Source organism: Mytilus galloprovincialis, chromosome 5 (genome assembly GCF_965363235.1).
Source record: "Mytilus galloprovincialis chromosome 5, xbMytGall1.hap1.1, whole genome shotgun sequence".
NCBI classification, from domain to species: domain Eukaryota; kingdom Metazoa; phylum Mollusca; class Bivalvia; order Mytilida; family Mytilidae; genus Mytilus; species Mytilus galloprovincialis.
Window position 1 is genome coordinate 60,505,195 of NC_134842.1, and position 21,683 is coordinate 60,526,877.

At 32.3% G+C, this 21,683-nt stretch overlaps 1 protein-coding gene across 2 annotated transcripts; it reads left to right on the top strand.

Moving 5' to 3' along the window:
• The first annotated feature begins 1,772 nt into the window (after nt 1–1,772).
• Nucleotides 1,773–19,689, top strand: LOC143076174 (aspartate dehydrogenase domain-containing protein-like). Of its 2 annotated transcripts, none has more exons than XM_076251866.1 (8): nt 1,773–1,918; nt 4,817–4,952; nt 6,363–6,447; nt 12,371–12,514; nt 13,220–13,325; nt 14,515–14,635; nt 16,113–16,270; nt 19,477–19,689. In XM_076251866.1, the coding sequence occupies exons 1-8, from the start codon at nt 1,861–1,863 to the stop codon at nt 19,512–19,514; spliced, it is 846 nt and encodes a 281-aa protein (XP_076107981.1). In that variant the 5' UTR covers nt 1,773–1,860; the 3' UTR covers nt 19,515–19,689. The 2 variants fall into 2 exon arrangements, with proteins under 2 accessions (XP_076107981.1, XP_076107982.1); XM_076251867.1 differs by lacking the exon at nt 1,773–1,918 and adding an exon at nt 2,652–2,767.
• The last annotated feature ends 1,994 nt before the right edge of the window (nt 19,690–21,683 follow it).

The following is a 21,683-nucleotide window of genomic DNA, read 5'->3' on the forward strand; positions in this document are numbered from 1 at the left end:
GATAAGTTCAAGGTCGACGGGTTCAAAAGAGAAAGCTTTTTAAAGCAGAGAAAACTGTGCATCTTATAATCGGCATGACTTTATCAGATAATACGCATAGTTCTATACTTTAATTCAGTCACCGTACCCGCGATATCACGGGTGTGTTCTAGTATATATTATATTAATATCTTTAAAATATAAATTGCTCATAATTACCTCCCTTTGATAAATTATGCAAATTTGGTCTACCTTTGTGAAACGTTTTATAATTATAGTCAGGTCAGGTATACATGTATATTGATTGTGAGTAACCTACATAGTAGTAAATGGGACTCTATTTCACACGGTTCTGTGAAATATAGTACGGCAAATATATACCGATACATACTATCCGCATAACACAGATAGATTTTCACTCCTCTGGAAAAAATCAACCTGTGAAATACTGATAGATTCGTGTTTTACTTGCTCGGATACTAATATTAAAAACACTATATTTTCGTATCTATTCTATATTATGAAAACTACATATATATAGTTATGCTATACAAATCTACAACTCTCTCAGTTTATGGCTACACGTGCTGTTCTTATCTATAGTCATGCATATTCATTAGCTATGTAGGCGTGTCAAAATCGTATCATACGCGATAATGACCAGCCAGTACACACTGTAATGATTTCATTAACCAGTATTAAAAAGATAAACATAACATCCCCGCCCACAAATTAGAAATTTCTAAAAATTTCTTACTGGTCAATGAAATCTATTTATATAAAAATTATGAATAATAATAATAAAAAAAATAAAATTGAAACAATCTCTCAGCAAATACTAATTGTACTTTAATATACACACATTTAAAACTTGGAAAAAAAATCATAAGTTCTCATGAAATAAAAATTCTATGTGTTAAATTAAATAACTGCAAAATTGTTTAGTCTAAAAAAAAATGAAAAAAAAAATATATATATATATGCCGACTCTAAATAAAATTTACTTATGTTCACATTATGTTTCTTAGCGTAATTTGACAAAAGTGAACCTTTTTGGCTGGCTGCAAAAAAGCAAAAAAGCGAATTGTTATTTCACTATTTCACTTTCATTATTGAATAATTACATTAGATATATGTTTCATTTTAATACTTTATTCTGATTGGCTAATTGCACATCACGTGTTATTCCTTCAGCAATTGCATCACTCAATAAAACTTATCATCCATGATAACACGTGGTCCCACAATAAAGTGCACAGGTGAATTAAACAAAAAATAATATAAAATTCGTGTTTTCATGATCATAGCTAAAAAATGTAATTATAAGTATTGAATGCTTCTTTTTGTAATTTCATAGGGTTTTAAAAGCGTTGACCGTGCGTACATTTTTAGAATGAAGCGCTTCCGCCCTTCATACAAAATGTACTTCGGTCAACGCTTTTACACCCCAATGAATTTACAAAAAGAAGCATTCAATTCTTAATTGAACAAAAAAAAAAATCAAACTTGAAATTTTTTATATATCTCGTAGCTAGTACCCCTTTAATAGTTTGGATAAATGTTTCACATTGTTATTATAAATCAAATATGACAATTTGCTTAAAATCGGTGAACAAGAATTTGACTTTGCCGGATCAATAATCAAAAAATCTAAAATGTGAAAACTTTTTGAAATTTGAATTGATAAGTGTTGATACACTTAGATCTACCTTTATTGAATATGATATCCGCCTATCGACGTAAAATAAAACCCTGAATTGAAAGATTCGCCGCGTGTTTTGGTTCGTTTCGCCATGTTTTGTTTCTGTTTCTAACTTTATACATGGACATGTAAAACAGTACAGCGATTGTTTCTTTCCCCTTACCCTTTAGACCCAAGGAATGTCTTCGTTGAAGAAGAAGAAAATTCGCATTGGTATCGTAGGATATGGTCATTTAGGTAAAAACTGGTTATAAAATAACTTAATATTTTTCCATGAAGCAAAAAAACTTATAGTTCATAAAGAGATAATAATTTGGAGTCTCATTTGAAAATACATTGCAACCATTTGATTTTCGGGGGGGGGGGGGGGGGGGAGGGGGGGGGCTATGGATTTTTTTCCCGAACAAACTTTTTTTTAGCATTACATATAGTGGCAGCTAAGGGTGTAACAAACAATTTTTTTTTTCTCAGGGTTGAAAACAAATTTTTTTTCTCCAAAAACTGGAAACTTCAAGCCGTCAATCCCCTATGGGGTTGGCCAGATTGAAATCCCCTCACGTCATTCATTTTGTTTTAATAGTTTGGAAAACCCCCCAAAAATCTTACTAAGATTGATGAGAAGGAGACAAACAAATGAATACATTGAATTGATACACTTTTTTACACATTTCCTTTGTTTCTTGTGAAACTCGTATTTTGAGCTCTCCCTTACACTATTTACGTTTCTTTTACAATCCGGAAAAATCTATATTTCGAAATATGCTAAATATATCCAATCTACATTGTAATGACGTCAGTGATAGAATGCCACACTACTCAGAAGCAGGGATATCCTTTACTGATTATTAAAATTATTCTCAGAATTCACGTACTAATTTAAAATCGGTATTTATTTACTATAAACATAATTATGTTTGCTGTAGATGATTCAAACATCAATATGATGCAATGCTTTAACTTTTTTAGGTGAACTTATATAATTACTGGGGATACATGAGATATGGGAGAGAAACGTCAGTTTTCATTCTTTCTGCTAAAGTCTGTTTTGAGAATCTTCCTCCAATACAGGAGCACCTCAATTGATGAGTAATTATCCACTAAAATAAAAGTTAATGTATCTGAACACTTAAAATGTGACATTTAGTATATGATAAGTAGTCTTCCATTTAAACAAAATTTTGTGTACCAACTTGATCATTGTAATGGTGAAAAATATAAGAAAATATATGTTACATTTTGTAGTTTAAACCTATTTATTCATGAAATTTACAAATATATATCAGAATGTAGGATCTGGAAACCAGCTTCACACAGCTTATATCAAACATATTGGTTTTTATAAGTACATGTATCCCTGTGATGAGAGTTGTAACTGGGAACTTTATCAACTGAATAGATTTTTCAGTCCTCAAGTTCTTGAGAAAAAATTTAAAATCTTAGAGTACTGTTACAAAAAATGGAGAATGACCCTAGCCTGCAGTTCAGTGGTACACAATTAAAATTTCAAAAAATATTGTAGTAGTTGTTAAATAATAGAATTCAGTTGAATATACCTGCCAACTGTCACTATTTGCTGGGGATTTCCCCCATGGAGGCTCCCAAATTGAAATTTTGAAAGAACAATTATGTCCACAATTTAAACAAAACAATTAGTTTTACAATGACATGAGGCTTATAAAAGTATTAAGAAGCCAAAAAACAACATTGAAATGTATTTGCATGCCTCCTTGAAGGTTTTTAAGGGCTGTGACGGCCATCTTGCACGCAAAACCCCCATGGGCATTTTGAAAAGTTGGCAGGTATGGTTGAATTTTAGATAATTAACTTTTATCTTCATTCAAATGTTTTGATTGAGAAGGTGCAATTCTCTTCCAAATTGACCAGGCCTTGACAATAACGCTTGTTCGATTGTCCGGTACCAGAGGGAAAAAAGGTCGGACAAGTAAAAGCTGTATCAAGCTTGTCTGTCAGGACAAGTATATTATTATTCTGCAGAAAATAAATTGAATTCAACTTTGATGAACAAAGTAATTATAAGGCAGCAACCATTTGATTTTCTTGGTGGGGGGCTATGGATTTTTTTTCTAGACAAACTGTTTTTTTTCGCCTTCGGCGCCAAACAATCTATTTTTTTTGCGAGAAGTCGAAAACAATTTTTTTTCTTTCAATCTTTGCATTACATATAGTGGCAGCTGAGGGTGAAACAAACAAATTTTTTTTCTCAGGATCAGAAACAAATTATTTTTTTCTCCCAAAACTGGAAACAAACTTTTTTTTCCAAAAAAATCCATTATTAATTATCATAAATGAACATGATTTCAGAGGCAAACCTTTGAAATCGTTCTAGTCCAGTGGGGCTACAATTAAATATTAGTTAAACTGTCTCTCATTGCGGTACCAAGAATAGTAAAGATGTAAATAAAAGATAATCTTAATATGAAGAATTGATCATTACAATCATGACAATTGGTGCAAACCTAAAAATGTATGAAAAATATTTTATAGGCGCAAATGATACATCTTGAAAATAGCACTTGGCACAAAAGCTCTGCATCAAATTAAATTCACATCATGCACATATTCTGCAGAAGATCATGTTAATGTAATATGAATATCAATCCTGCTTTGTACTAGGCCAACACACTGAGCATTACTATCATTACTATTAATGTGCTAGTTTACAATGTAACATTTTGCCTCAACACATGTCACCCTTCCCAGATGCATTATTCTGATTCTGAACCTGCACTTGCTCCTTTATGCCGTTCAATTTGACAACACTAATAATAAGTATTGTATTTATTAATAAACATTTTTCGCACATTTTTATCACAATATCCATATGATGAATTATTGTACAAGGTTTAAGTGAAATTAAGCCTTATTTTGTACAAATTGTAATGTGTACAGGCACTTTTTGTACAAATTATAATTTGTACAAAGTCAATATACACATTATAATTTGTACAAAATGATAACTTGTACACAACATATACAACTGATATACATGATATATGTATGCAAAAATTACATGTAAACATTTTCAGTACATACATGACATACATGTATATATGCAAGATGTAGAATAATGATTTTGCCAAGCAGGAGAATTTTTTTTATGTTTTTCATTGACAGGTAAATACCTTGTACAAACAATTCAAGATGATGATAGATTAGAACTGGCATTCATTTGGAACAGGACACAGGAAGCATTAGATGACTTTACGAAGAAAGAGTTAATTCTAGAAGGACTGAATGATTTCCCACAGAGGTTGATTCAATAGCTTTACAGTATGAACATGATGAAATATTTCAGCTTCATGATTAGCCACATGTTTATGAAGTAGATATTTGGAAAAGACAGCTGATAAAATTTACTTTTATTTATCAATTCTTTTGAAACTATTCAAAATAGCAAAGAGAATTCAATTTACTTAAATACAAAATGGGATATTAGTTTTATGTTTAAAGTCATATGAAATTCAAATTAAAAAAAAAATGATGCATATGTTTTTTTTATTACTAAATGGATAGTTTTCATTATAAAACCTATGTACATTTACTTTTTTCTGAAGAAAATTCTTTGATTTGTCCACATAAAGATAAAGTTTACTTTTTTTTAATTGCTTGCTTCAAGGAAGCAATTCGATGACATATTTTCCGTATGCAAAGTGACCTTAGCGTGACCCATCTCATAAAAATCTGGTGGTCGCGATACGCATGGATCTCTCATTTAAATAAACTGTTATTTGATTGTACATGTTAAACAAGTGCTCAATAACCATGCTTATTTGTTGATTGTTTACTATATATATATATATATATACCTTTTAAGATGACAATCGGTAAACTTCAGTGTCAAAACACGACAAATAATTAGCCGTCATATTTTCACATAATAACAGACAGAGAGAAAAAAAATTGATGATTATACGATATGTTTGTGTAAAAATGATACATCGTGCACAGAAGACTAAGTGTGTGATAAATACATGCACTGGTTCAAGAATAGTCCATTTGCCAATTCCTGTAATTGACCCTGTTCTTAGAGACCTTTTTTTTAAGTTGTCTCCCTTATGGGACATTAATTTTTATTAACAATGGAGAGCTAGCAGAATTAGCAAATTTACCTGTGCGTAATGTGAGTAATCTATAAGGTTTTAAAATCTTTTAATTACATTTATTTGTTGTTTAGCTAAATACTTACGACATTAGAAATTATTTTTCATGAAAAATTAGTTAAACCGCCGATACATCATTTTCAATTCGTCATTCTTTGCATTGGCAAAAGCCAATGTTGTCCGGTATAGAACCAGTCTAAGATTGACAAAGGGAAGTAATTTGTTTAAAAAGTGTGTGACAACAGAATCAAATTGGTAATTGGCAAATGGACTATTGAATAAACATTATTTTTCACCAGTCACTCGTTTCATTTGTATTTCAACACAGTTAATTTGTGGTTGTCACTGAATATTCATATTAGAACTTCATATAGTACATTAATACACTGAAAAAAGGTTAATTGAACAATCGAGATAATGCCTGTGCACTTTAATTTAATGTTTGGCAACTACTGTCATAACTGTACTTCATTGTTGACTCAACTGACACAGGTTATAGATACATTTCATACTTATTATAAAGATATTTTTTTATTGTCGTATCTGATATATATTTTCAGGCAGGCAGATTTAATTGTGGAGGTAGCCCATCCTAAAATTACACATGAATGGGGACCTAAATTTCTTCAAAATGCTGATTATATGGTGAGCAAACCTTTTTATACGACCGCAAACATTTTTTGGTCGTATATTGGTATCACGTTGGCGTCGTCGTCGTCTGAATACTTTTAGTTTCGCACTCTTGACTTTAGTAAAAGTGAATAGAAATCTATGAAATTTAAACACAAGGTTTATGACCACAAAAGGAAGGTTGGGATTGATTTTGGGAGTTTTGGTCCCAACATTTTAGGAATAAGGCGCCAAAAAGGGCCCAAATAAGCATTTTCTTGGTTTTCGCACTATAACTTTAGTTTAAGTAAATAGAAATCTATGAAATTTTGACACAAGGTTTATGACCACAAAAGGAAGGTTGGGATTGATTTTGGGAGTTTTGGTCCCAACATTTTAGGAATAAGGGGCCAAAAAGGGCCCAAATAAGCATTATTCTTGGTTTTCACACAATAACTTTAGTATAAGTAAATAGAAATCAATGAAATTTAAACACAAGGTTTATGACTACAAAAGGAAGGTTGGGATTGATTTTGGGAGTTGGGGTCCCAACAGTTTAGGAACAAGGGGCCAAAAAAGGGCCCGCATAAGCATTGTTCTTGGTTTTCACACAATAACTTTAGTATTAGTAAATAGAAATCAATGAAATTTAAACACAAGGTTTATGACCACAAAAGGAAGGTTGTGATTGATTTTGGGAGTTGGGGTCCCAACAGTTTAGGAATTAGGGGCCAAAAAGGGGCCCAAATAAGCATTATTTTTGGTTTTCGCACCATAACTTTAGGCCACGGTTTTTTAATTTGTTGGTTTACGGCTTTTCCCCATGAAAAAGTCTGGTCGGTCGGTCGGGAAAAAAAAAAGAAAAAAAACATCTTTGAAGACAGAAAAATATGCAAAATCAATATATATTTCACCTTTCTAACAATATGTTTGTTATGCCATTTTATCATCATTTCTTAAATTTTAGTTCAATGAAATATTATTGCTCAGCTGTTATAAACATCGCATGACATTATCTAATAATTTACAGTAAAAAAAAGGAGGGTGCACGGACAAAGATGAAATTAAATCGTCATTTCAGAAACAAGAAAAATAGATTCGCGTAGCTCTTAATCAATTCCAGAAAACTTGGATCTTCAAGCACGAAAACTGATAAAGAAAAAAACTGTAAAAACGTCGTACGAAAATAAGTTTCAACACACGTGTCAAAAACCTAATAGACTCGTCCATTGGAAAAACGAGATTATCGGGTCAATCTGTTGTCTCGCATTCCCGTTTTTTATCCAAATGGACGATAATTTTTTTATTATCTATGAAACAAGAAAATTCCAAATGATTTGTTAATATTCAATACTTCAACTTGATGCCTTCAACCTATCCACATTTGGACAAGTCTATTTCTATGAGATGGTGCATCTTACGGACTGATGACAAATAAGGGAAACGAACTTATTGTGTAATTGGGTTTAAACACAAGTTTCGTTCCGCAAAATTATTTGTGCAAACGACATTTCAAGGTCAGTTATTATGATAATTGATTTGTCTATATTTAAAAACGTAAACTGGAAGTTTTATTTTTTCACAACAGCAAGTGTTATCAATTTTGTTAGTGATTAATGCATTTCATTTCATAAAAAAAAAATTATTTTAATTATTTTTCAGGGATAATGCATTTCTTAGGGTCGGCGGGAATAAAAAAGCATGAAAAGTCAATTTTATTTTTATTCTGGAAATCGGCAAAATCGGGTCGGCGGATCCGTAAACCAACAAATTAAAAAATCCTGGCCTAAGTAAAGTAAATAGAAATCTATGAGATTTAAACACAAGGTTTATGACCACAAAAGGAAGGTTGGGATTGATTTTTGGAGTTGAGGTCCCAACAGTTTAGGAATTAGGGGCCAAAAAGGGGCCCAAATAAGCATTATTATTGGTTTTCTCACCATAAAAGGAAGGTTGGGTTTGATTTTTGGAGTTTTGGTCCCAACAGTTTAGGAATAAGGGCCTAAAGGGGCCAAAATTGAACTTTGTTTGATTTCATCAAAAATTGAATAATTGGGGTTCTTTGATATGCCGTATCTAACTGTGTATGTAGATTCTTAATTTTTGATCCGTTTTCAAATTGGTCTACATTAAGGTCCAAAGGGTCCAAATTAAACTTAGTTTGATTTTAACAAAAATTGAATCCTTGGGGTTCTTTGATATGCTGAATCTAAACATGTACTTAGATTTTTGATTATTGGCCCAGTTTTCAAGTTGGTCAAAATCGTGGTCCAAAATTAAACTTTGTTTGATTTCATAGAAAATTGAATAATTGGGGTTCTTTGATATGCCAAATCTAACTGTGTATGTAGATTCTTAATTTTTGGTCCCGTTTTCAAATTGGTCTACATTAAAGTCAAAAGGGTCCAAAACATGTACTTAGATTTTTGATTGTGGGCCCAGTTTTCAGTATTCAGCAATAGCAAGGAATCTTCAATTGCACAGTATTGAGCAATAGCAAGAAATTTTCAAATGCACAGTATTACGCAATAGCAAGAAATCTTCAATTGCACAGTATTGTGCAATAGCAAATATTTTCAATTGCACAGTATTGCACAACAGCAAGACATATCTAATTGCACAATATTGTGCAATAGCAAGAAATTTTCAATTGGAGTTATCTTTCTTTGTCCAGAATAGTAGTTGAATCAACTTAAATCATTGTTTTATACAATATACAATGTATATTCACTTTTACTACCAACTGATAAATTAAAACCTTTACCATTCAGTGATAACAAGCACTTTATTTTACATTTTAATATTTTATGATGTATTTAAATGAGTAGTTATTGTTGCAAACTCCATTAGAAATTTGAATTGAGATCAGTTTTGGAAAAAGGGAAAGGGGGATGTGAAAAAAATGGGGAGGGGGGGGGTAAATTTTTCTCATTTCAGATTTCATAAATAAAAAAAAATTTTCTTCAGACATTTTTTTGAGAGGATTAATATTCAACAGCAAAGTGAATTGTTCAAAGGCAAAAAAAATATTTTAAGTTCATTAGACCACATTCATTCTGTGTCAGAAACCTATGCTGTGTCAACTATTTAATCACAATCCAAATTTAGAGCCGAATCCAGCTTGAATGTTGTGTCCATACTTGCCCCAACCGTTCAGGGTTCAACCTCTGCGGTCATATAAAGATGTGCCCTGAGGAGCATCTGGTTTAAAAGATAATGTGACAATAATTTCCTTACACCCTCTCGATTAAAAGGTTGGGAACATATTGCTAACCCATGGTTCATCTTTTTCTATGTCTGTCTGTGTAGTCCTTCGTCTGTTAATAACATGAACATCTTTATAGCTCACCTGGCCATTGGAGAGCTTCAGAAGATATTAATTATTAAAACTTACTATGTTTACTCTCTTTAGATTCAGAGTTTATTATTACATGTATTATTATAATTATGTAAATTTTTAATCACTTGGAGTTGAGTGTCTGTCATAAACTTTGCATTCTCCAATAATCTTTTCCTGTTAAACTACTCTGCTGGTTTAAATCAAAATTGGACTTAGAATTAAAATGTTTAGGGGGTCAAGATTCAAAATTGTGTTTTAACTTTTCAACCCATGAATGCTGTTACTGGAGATAGATTTATGGTTAAAATACATGTATTATAAATCGAAAATAACCTTGTAAAACTCATAAGTTTTCAAACTTTAGAAAATAAGTCTCTTTAGTAATTAAGCTGCTAATACAAAAATGATCTATACATACTATACGAAATATGATTGTTGTTCCCTGAAGTCAAAATCTTTTCTGCCACTGTTTGAACAAAATAAGTGGGCCATATTTAGCCTAAACAGTGATGGTGATTTAAATTGTAAAGCTAATTACTGCAATATTTAAACAACTGGATACCCTTTTGGAGCACTTGAGATCACCCCCAGATTTTGTGGGGGTTCATGGTGCTCAGTCTTTAGTGTATTATTCCCCACTTACACAGCTACATTTGCATAGGTACTATTTCAGTACCAAACATCTGTAGTACTGGAAATCTACTTTTAATATTCAGTACTATTTTTATGCCCCACCTACGATAGTAGAGGGGCATTATGTTTTCTGGTCTGTGGCTCCATTTGTCTGTGCGTCCGTCCATTCAGGTTAAAGTTTTTGGTCAAGGTAGTTTTTGATGAAGCTGAAGTCCAATCAACTTGAAACTTAGTACATATGATCCCTATAGTATAATCTTTCTAATTTTAATACCAACTTAGATTATTACCCAATTTCACGGTCCATGGAACATGGAAAAGGATAGTGCGAGTGGGGCATCCGTGTACTTTGGACACATTCTTGTTTTACTTTAAAATTATTGTAATATTTAGTTGCCTTTATTTTACAGTACTTGATTTGTACTGGAAATTTAAGTACTACAGATTTTTGGTTACATCATTAGATTTTCAGCATTTTGAAAGTTTGTCTATTTCAAATCTCTTATAGTTATGATGTTCAAACATGATAAACTGTGATCATTGATGGTACTATTTCTGTACCAATAATTTTAAAATAAAGAAAAAGTAATAAATATTAAAAGCAAATTTCCAGTACTACAAATTTCAAGTACAGAAAAAGTACTTGTGCAAAAGTAGCAGTTTAGCCTTTGTTCTGTTTCAGTTGGGATCACCTACTTTCATGGAGATAATCTGTATTCTGTTTCAGATGGGATCACCTACTTTCATGGAGATAATCTGTATTCTGTTTTAGTTGGGATCACCTACTTTCATGGAGATAATCTGTATTCTGTTTCAGTTGGGATCACCTACTTTCATGGAGATAATCTGTATTCTGTTTCAGTTGGGATCACCTACTTTCATGGTGATAATCTGTATTCTGTTTCAGTTGGGATCACCTACTTTCATGGAGATAATCTGTATTCTGTTTCAGTTGGGATCACCTACTTTCATGGAGATAATCTGTATTCTGTTTCAGTTGGGATCACCTACTTTCATGGAGATAATCTGTATTCTGTTTCAGTTGGGATCACCTACTTTCATGGAGATAATCTGTATTCTGTTTCAGTTGGGACCACCTACTTTCGTGGAGATAATCTGTATTCTGTTTCAGTTGGGACCACCTACTTTCGTGGAGATAATCTGTATCTGTTTCAGTTGGGATCACCTACTTTCGTGGAGATAATCTGTCTTCTGTTTCAGTTGGGATCACCTACTTTCGTGGAGATAATCTGTCTTCTGTTTCAGTTGGGATCACCTACTTTCGTGGAGATAATCTGTGTTCTGTTTCAGTTGGGATCACCTACTTTCGTGGAGATAATCTGTGTTCCTTTTCAGTTGGGATCACCTACTTTCGTGGAGATAATCTGTGTTCCGTTTCAGTTGGGATCACCTACTTTCATGGAGATAATCTGTGTTCCGTTTCAGTTGGGATCACCTACTTTCATGGAGATAATCTGTGTTCCGTTTCAGTTGGGATCACCTACTTTCATGGAGATAATCTGTGTTCCGTTTCAGTTGGGATCACCTACTTTCATGGAGATAATCTGTGTTCCGTTTCAGTTGGGATCACCTACTTTCATGGAGATAATCTGTGTTCCGTTTCAGTTGGGATCACCTACTTTCATGGAGATAATCTGTGTTCCGTTTCAGTTGGGATCACCTACTTTCATGGAGATAATCTGTGTTCCGTTTCAGTTGGGATCACCTACTTTGATGGAGATAATCTGTGTTCCGTTTCAGTTGGGATCACCTATTTTCGTGGAGATAATCTGTGTTCCGTTTCAGATGGGATCACCTACTTTCGTGGAGATAATCTGTGTTCTGTTTCAGTTGGGATCACCTACTTTCATGGAGATAATCTGTGTTCTGTTTCAGTTGGGATCACCTACTTTCATGGAGATAATCTGTATTTCTGTTTCAGATAAGATCACCTACTGTTCATTAAGAACCTATTTTCTATTTCAGATAGGATCACCTACAGCTTTAAGTGACCAGACATTAGAAACTTCATTGAGGAATGCTTCAGATAAGCATGGACTGTATATTCCAAGTGGTGCATTCTGGGGTGGGGAGGACATAAAAAAAATGGCTGATAGAGGAACATTACAAGTAAGTCTCTTCTACTTCAAAACACTTGTAAACTCAAGTTAACAGTAACTAAGCTTATTCTTTATTAGTCAGACTAGTTATTACCGGGTACTAGTAGCCTATATATGTAGTGAACAATGCTCGGTTAACGTTTTAGAACCCACAAGACAAGAATTAGGGATTTAACTAGTAGTCCCCTTCTACTTAGGTGATAGGGGACTAAAAAGTCAACACCATTCAAGAAAACGATTTCAAGTATAGCTTTAGTATTTGATACTCTGTCTGTCTGTCTTTCTGCATGTCTGCCGGTCTTTGTCAGTCTCTCTGTCCGTCTTTTGGTCATGCAAATCAGTTTTCTACTTTTCTTCCTTCATGCTTAAAGATATTGATTTGAAATTTGATTTATTGTTTTATTATGACAAGTTACAGATCAAGTTTAAATTTTGTTTGGGTCTGACAATTTTTACAAAGTTATGGTCAGAGATGGGTCCAATTGATTAAATTACAATTTATACCCTGTCATTTGTACGATTAAATTGAACTAAGGATTACACCATTTCTCAAAGTAGCTGATTAAATTAATGACTTCATTGGCAAGGAATCATGATTATATTTGTTTATTTAACAATGATTTATATTTGCATAGAAAATTGTAAAAATAGTTATTAAAAAAAAATACTTACAAGCTAAAAAAAATGGCTTACAAACATGTGCTATCTATTTTAGGCATTAAAAGTAACAATGACCAAGCATCCCAGTAGTTTTAAGTTGGAAGGTGATTTGAAGAAAAAGATTGAAGAAGTATCTGAAGAGCCATTAGTCCTCTATGATGGTAAAAAATGTTATTATTCACAAACATTGTGTATGTCACCAGTCAAATAGTGGCCTGTAATTATTTAGATTTTGGAAAAAAAAAAATTTAAAAAGGTGCTTATGCTCAATTTCTAATTGAGAGATCAACAAGAAAAAGAAAAAAAACATTTTTTTTCCCCATTGCATATCATTTTATGTCATTTTATTTACTCTATATAGTTAATCTCTTTTAATCAATCATACCCTTAGAAATGTATAGCAGTTAAGATAATAGAGCTTATATAGCTTTCCTGGTATGATATACATGATATAGAACAACCAACTAAACTATAATGACAAAAACATAGAATAATAGAAAATAACACAAAGGCTAGACTTGACTTTTGAGATGAACAAAACAGTGAATTGGGCACAACATTCTTATTACTGTTAATTCAGAAATTATTGCCATGTTTTTATTATTTTAAAAAATGCATGAATATTGAAGAAATTTATCAAAGAAATACTCAGAATTCAAGTTTTAAAATGATGTGTATGAGTATTATTATACTTGTGAGGAAAAATTTCAAAAATTTGTATGGTGCATACACTAACTTATATCTTAAATAAAATATCAATGGTGTCATTGTTAAGTTAATATTTAAAATAGGATTTATCTTCCTTTGTCCTAATGTAGTTGAACTTTACTTGTACCAGTTTTGCCAATACCATGTTGTGATATATTTTAAGTTCCCTCTGCGTAATGAATGTTATCTTTACCCCTTAGTGCTCACAGTCACTTTGTTTTGTATATTTGCTTTTGGACAGGAGAGCTATAAAACAGGAACTCTATGTAGTCCAAAAGTCAATGAAAAGATGATCAATAGAAATGTATTATCATTTGTTTACTCCACTTAAAACAGAGTTCTCCGAATCTTTTTATATCTGGTTGTCCCTGAAGAAAGACTGCTGGTCCTCACTACTATTTCTATTTCAAAATAGCAAAAAATTCTGTCAGTCCTTAGTAAATTTTGAGGGTCAAATCCCTTGGAACACTGCTGTTTTCGAGGAACTCTGCTGAAAAGCTTGTCAAAGATGTGAAAATAGGGTTGAAAATGTTATTGTTGATTTGTGTCTTTTGGTAGCACAGCTTAGCAGATGATGTTTAATATCATTTCAGGGTTTTATCAACACTATCATATCTTCTCCTTCATCATTTCTACTTGTAGGTCCAGTCCGTGACCTTTGTCCTCTAGCACCTAACAATGTGAACACAATGGCAGCAGCAGCATTAGCAGCTCATAACCTTGGGTTTGATAAAGTTCAAGGATCAATAATTGCTGATCCCAAGTAAGTGCAGTATACCATGAAGTATCATATTTACTGCTGTAATGTTTTCAACATGATGCCTACCTGATATTGTGGGACTTCTAAAAGGAAATGACATTCTCTAAAAAGACTTTCTCTCCTTTAACCTTTCCCAAATAAAAATCATTAATTTCAAGTACATAAATAGTTGAAGCAAATTGAAAGATGAAGAAATTTGAAATTTGAATATGTATCAGATGTTGACAGATGTTGGGTGTAATGCCATTATGTTAGGCGCATTGTTAGAACCTTACAGTGTTTAGTACCATCTTGATCAGATTGATTGTTGCTAAAGAATGTTCATCCTTGATCTTATAATCAGCATGTAGAATTTATATAGGTACTGGTATGAACATACTAGAATTGGTTGTTTGTCTTGCCATGATGGAGTCAAAAAGTCATACATACGTTATACTGTATGTATGCTGTTCTGGCATGAGCAGCAGTGTCAACAATGTATTAGTCCATGATTAGGTCAGTTTATGGAGAATCACTAGTGATAGGAAAATGATATTTGGTTTTCAGTTGTATTACATTGGCACATCTTATTTCCATGGAGATTATTAGGCCCTGTCCCCTCAGTCATGGTCAATTGACTTATACATTTTTGCTTAGTTTACATGTTTTAGTTCGAGATTGATCAATTTATGGGGAAACACTAGTGGCATGCAGTTGTATACTCTGACTTCTTTTAAACTGAGTTTTACTGTACATATTGCTATGTGTTTCTTTATTCTACATTGGCTAGAGGTATAGGGGGAGGGTTAAGATCTCACAAAACATGTTAAACCCCACCACATTTTAGGCCTCTCCCAAGTCGGGAGCCTCTGGCCTTTGTTAGTCTTCTATGTTTTTTAAATTTTAGTTCATTTATATGTTTTGGAGTTTATTTAGGGGCCAGGTGAGGACCACCTTAGGGTGAGGGATTTTCTTGTTGCGTTGATGATCCATTGGTGGCCTTTAGCTGTTGTCTGCTCTTTGGTCAATTGTTGTCGCTTTGACCTATTCCCCATTTTTGATTCCATTCTCTACTTTTTTGGTACATTTCTATGTAAATTATTTAGCCGCTTTCCCTTCATCATGATTCATTGAATTTGAATCTTTTGCGTATCTATAATCAATTAATGTATTGCTGTTATTATTTCAACATTTGCATTTAACTATCAAACTAACAAAAAGGCACAACATATCTCTTTTAACATTTAATATCAATTTATTAATTTTATAATCATTTTAAAAACTTATGGGTTTTATTAAACAATGGAAATTTTATTTGATTACCATGAAATCATGAGAAAAATAATGGAAAGATAAATAAGAAATCTCAAATAATTATGTTTGCTATCTTTTCAAAAACTTCTGTGAAGAAAATAATCCTACCATTATATCCGAGGGTTAAATTCAGGTTTACTTATTCATTTTTCTCCAATTAATTTTGAGATATGTTTTTTCATGACAGATTAGAAAACTGGCATATTGTGGAAGTAGAGACTTGGGGACCTGGATCAGTAGAAAATAACACAGCATTTCATGTTAAAACTGTACGAAAGAATCCAGCAAAAGTTGGAGCAGTCACAGGCAGTGCTACATATGCTTCTTTCTTTAGTAGTATACTTGGTAAGAAACTAGATTCTTTCTTTAGTAGTATACTTGGTAAGAAACTGGTATTGATCTGGATAGACAATAATAGTGCATTCACTTGCCATATCAATGATATAAGGATGAGGCTTAGAAACTGGGAAATGCGAGGCTCTGCTGAGCTTTTTCCCCATTTCGGGCCTAACCCTTATATAGTTGGTATGGCAAGTCAATGCACTATTATTGTCTTTATACTGCAATCTAGAAAAAAAACATATTCAATTGTTTAAAGTGTAAATGTTTTTTATTTGATTTAATATTGGGAAAAATCTCCCATTAAAAAAGCCTCATACTGGTATCAGGCGGAGAAATATACAACACAATGAAATGTACATTACCTATTGAAAACTGCAATCGATGGTGAACAAATTCTTTTGAGTATGGACTAATATATCAACAATAAGCATAAAACATAATAATTTATAGGTTTCAAACAAAAGATATTAACAAGTGAAATATTTTTTTTTTCAAAAATTGTACAAGAAATAATTTTGAGTTTTTCCACGCTACAATGTATACATTGGAAACAAGAACAGATTGGGGAGGTGGTATGAATAATTAAATATAGTTTCGTCAAATTCTATTTAAATATGCATGAGGAAAAGTGATATCAGGTCAGTGACTGTATATGTCATAGAAATTTACAGTCGAACACATTTTGACTGCTCAAATAGAACGAGTGCAGTATAAAATGTGTTATATGTCCCACAAAACATTTCAGCATTTAAACATGCCTGTAATTCAATTTCTCAGTATTAGTGATTGTTGAAAAATTTGTCTCTTTCTGCATGGCTAGTTGTTCATATGAGATTGCTTCAGTGAGATACATTTTGACGCTTTTTAGCCCACCTGGCTAAGAGGGCCAAAAGGAGAAGGAGTTGAGGGAAGATACCAGAGAGACAGTCAAACTCATAAATTGAAAATAAACTGACAATGCCATGGCTAAAAAAAGAAAAAGACAAACAGACAAATATTAGTACGTATACACAAGACACAACATAGAAAACTAAAGTCTAAGCAACAAAAACCCCACAAAATCGACTATAAATCTTTATTGGAGCTATGGCCCTTTAAGGTAGTATGGAAGTATAAATTAGAAATGATAGAATTTTTTCATACTTTCGGCTGTTATCTGCTCTTTGGGTGGGCTATTGTCTCTTTGACACATTACCCATATCCATCCTCAATTTTATTTATTTGCCAAACGTAGTATATGTTGATATATGTTCCAAAATATAATAAAATTGATAGGTCACTGCACATTTTCTCAAGCTACAGGTTGTGACAAAATGACACATGTTGTATGGATTATCCAGGATACATCATTATATGGTTAGAAGCTAAGCTAAATGATAGAATTGTAAAATAAAATATGAGAAGATAGCTTTTAGAAAATGCTTTGTGAATATCAAAAAGAAAGAGTCACTGTACCTTTTTTCAGCTAAAATACAAATAGCAAAATTCCATGAAGATTCCTTCAGACAATGCACTATTTCAGAGTTACCTCCCTTTAGAATGATAATTTGAAAACATTAAAAATCAAGTAAAAATAATCAACACTTATAAAACTATTTGTATTTCTAAGTGTTAGTCTTATGAATTTGTTCTTCTAATAAAATTCACACTATTTATCTGCATTCCTGCATCAAATATTCAAGACTTACAAATAGTTCAACAAGCTTCGGTCAAAACCATTTGACAACTCATTATTAGAGATAGTGCTTATATCTTTTAATCAACATGACTTTATTATATGACAATACCAATACCAAAAAATCCAGACAAAAATAAGGCTTTCTTATAATGAGATACTTTAATTCAGTCACAATGTCACGGATGTTCTAGTTATAAAAATAAAGAGATGTTGTATGATTGCAAATGAGACAAATATTTGCCTAAGTTCAAATAAAGTGGATGTGAGCATTTATTATAGGATTAAACACATTTTTTCTAGAGGTTATTGATGTGTAAACCGGGGCGGTTAACTCACAAACTGAATAAAAGTCCGAAGGACTTTTATGTCAAGTTTGTGAGTTAGAGACCCGGTTTACACATCAATAACCTCTAGAAAAAATGTGTTTAATCCTTATAATTCTTCGGCCAAACATACGCGATTATTAATTTACATTATTACTTTGATGGCTACTACATGTACCATCAGAAGCACAATGGCATGTCGTAACTAAGGAGTACGCCGCCATCTTGACTTTCTATAAAAACTTAAATGCTTGATAAATGCAACAAAATCTAAAATGAATTAGCACCTACCTCAAAAACTTCATTTTAATTAGAAACTATCCGAATTTGAAGCATACAAGTAACGAAATAATCTTCCGTCTGAAAGTTTTCAATCGTATGACGTCGTGTTTTGCCATGACGTGAGTTCGTCAAATCATTCGTGAAATTTCCCGGAATTTTATTTAAATTTTATTTTTATTCATTTTCGAAGCTTTAGTGCATTTATTTTATTTCTTTTCTTTTGGTTATATATGCATTAGAATATAAACAACTGTTATGCAATTGTTTTATAATCTCAACTTGCAGAGTATCCAAGTATCCCTGCAAGAATGTGTATCGCGCATGAATAGATTACAAAAGTAGTTTCGGAAACATGGTTTATCAAAGTGTAAACCAAGAGAAAAACTCTACTTGACCAATCCAATTCAAGTATTTATAGATATGCAAATGATATAAGAATTATAGGTAAATGTATGGCTTCTATCATAAGACAAACCGTTACCATATAATCTGCTTTAAATGACCCTGACATGAAAAATGTAAACATGTAGTACAAATTGTTTGAAAAATACTTTTAATTTAATTAACCCTTTCCTCCATTGAATTTTTTTTTTTGCATACTTGATTTGCATAGGATTTTTCAATAAAGTGATGTAAATATGCTTTAAAGTATTAATGCATTGAGAAAAACAAATATTTCATCAAATAAATTTGAGTCGGATATTCCTATGATATTCCTTTTCATATTGGATACAAATTTTATTAAGTCTACTGCAGACACTTTGTAGTCAAAGTGTTTCAACTCAGGTACTACACAGGCGTCAAAAGGCGTCATTATGGAGTAAAGGGGGTGGCGTCAAAAAGCGTCATTATGGAGGAAAGGGTTAAAGCAGCAATTTATAAACTGGAAATTATATTCAAGTAGACTTATTTAATTCTAATTGCAGGAGCTCATGGCAAAGGACCTGGTCTTCATCTTTGCTGACAACACCTAGAAAAGACCATAAAATTTGATGGTATTTCCAAGTGTTGAGGCGTCTGCCATTACCATATTCTCAAACATTCCAGATGGACTAGCTACAAAGAAGTTGGACATGATTTCACTTATTACTTGAACTGTGGAACGCAAACAGAATAAAACACTGAAAGCTTATACAAAATAGTCGTTTTAATATTTTTACATTAATGAATACTGAATTAGTTAAAGTCACAAAAATTTAAATAATTCCTGTAAAAAGATCTGGACATGGGTCCTGTTTCTTCTAATAGAGCTTTTCCTGGTCCACTAGTAGGCACTAATAATATTTGTTATATTTAAATGAAGCAATAAATGTGGGGAGAAGATGAACAAGACGAAGCATATCTCTTGTCATTTGTGATATGGAAAATGAGTAACAACATGGTGGATATAAAGACATAACTACAATTTTACTATTTAGAGTCCTTGATTTAGAAGTTTCCATGTAAGCAGCAACACTTTATCCACAAAATATAAGCTGTGAGCTCAAAGCTGTGATGTTTTTTTAAGTTGAATTTAATGGATGTTTTAAAAATGATCCTGGTTTGAAATAATTTCAGGAGAAATTGAGTCTTTTAATCTGAATTTTTGCCTATTTTATTGTGTCGACTGCAATGAAGGTAGAAGGTGAATGCTAATTATAAGTACATGTATTACTATCTGGCTACCGCTTAATTTGTTTGAATGCTTTAATAATAATTTAGCCTTATGATGGGTTAAAGGTTATTCTGTCCATGCTAAACCTCTAGCTCAATAGTGTAACACTAACTAAAGATGGTCATTCTCTAAGTAATTTTGTTTGTTTCACCTAAGATTTTATACGACTGCAAAAATTTAAATTTTTCGTCGTATATTGCTATCACACTGGCGTCGTCGTCGTCGTCGTCTTGCATCGTCGTCGTCCGAATACTTTTAGTTTTCGCACTCTAACTTTAGTAGAAGTAAATAGAAATCGATGAAATTTTGACACAAGGTTTATGACCACAAAAGGAAGGTTGGGATTGATTTTGGGAGTTTTGGTCCCAACATTTTAGGAATAAGGGGCCAAAAAGGGCTCAAATAAGCATTTAATTGGTTTTCGCACTATAACTTTAGTTTAAGTGAATAGAAATCTATGAAATTTTGACACAAGGTTTATGACCACAAAAGGAAGGTTAGGATTGATTTTGGGAGTTTTGGTTCCAACAGTTAAGGAATTAGGAGCCAAAAAAGGGCCCAAATAAGCATTATTCTTGGTTTTCGCACAATAACTTTATTATAAGTAAATAGAAATCAGTGAAATTTAAACACAAGGTTTATGACCACAAAAGGAAGGTTGTGATTGATTTTGGGAGTTGAGGTCCCAACAGTTTAGGAATTAGGGGTCAAAAAGGGGCCCAAATAAGCATTATTCTTGGTTTTTGCACCATAACTTAAGTATAAGTAAATAGAAATCTATGAAATTTAAACACAAGGTTTATGACCATAAAAGGAAGGTTGGGTTTGATTTTGGGAGTTTTGGTCCCAACAGTTTAGGAATAAGGGGCCCAAAGGGTCCAAATTGAACTTTGTTTGATTTCATCAAAAATTGAATAATTGGGGTTCTTTGATATGCTAAATCTAACTGTGTATGTAGATTCTTAATTTTTGGTCTCGTTTTCAAATTGGTCTACATGAAGGTCCAAAGGGTCCAAAATTACACTTAGTTTGATTTTAACAAAAATTGAATCCTTGGGGTTCTTTAATATGTTGAATCTAAAAATGTACTTAGATTTTTGATTATTTGTCCAGTTTTCAAGTTGGTCCAAATCGGGGTCCAAAATTAAACTTTGTTTGATTTCATCAAAAATTGAATAATTGGGGTTCTTTGATATGCCAAATCTTACTGTGTATGTAGATTCTTAATTTTTGGTCCCGTTTTCAAATTGGTCTACATTTAAGTCCAAAGGGTCCAAAATTAAACTCAATTTGATTTTAACAAAAATTGAATTCTTGGGCTTTTTTGATATGCTGAATCTAAACATGTACTTAGATTTTTGTTTATGGGCCCAGTTTTCAAGTTGGTTCAAATCAGGATCCAAAATTATTATATTAAGTATTGTGCAATAGCAAGAAATTTTCAATTGCACAAAAATGTTGCACGCTACTGGTGTTACT

Coding starts and splice junctions, on each gene's coding strand:
- LOC143076174 (XM_076251866.1), top strand. CDS start 1,861: ATGTCTTCGTTGAAGAAGAAGAAAATTCGCATTGGTATCGTAGGATAT. Junction 1,919..4,816: donor CGTAGGATATGGTCATTTAG/GTAAAAACTGGT, acceptor TTTCATTGACAG/GTAAATACCTTGTACAAACA. Junction 4,953..6,362: donor CTGAATGATTTCCCACAGAG/GTTGATTCAATA, acceptor ATATATTTTCAG/GCAGGCAGATTTAATTGTGG.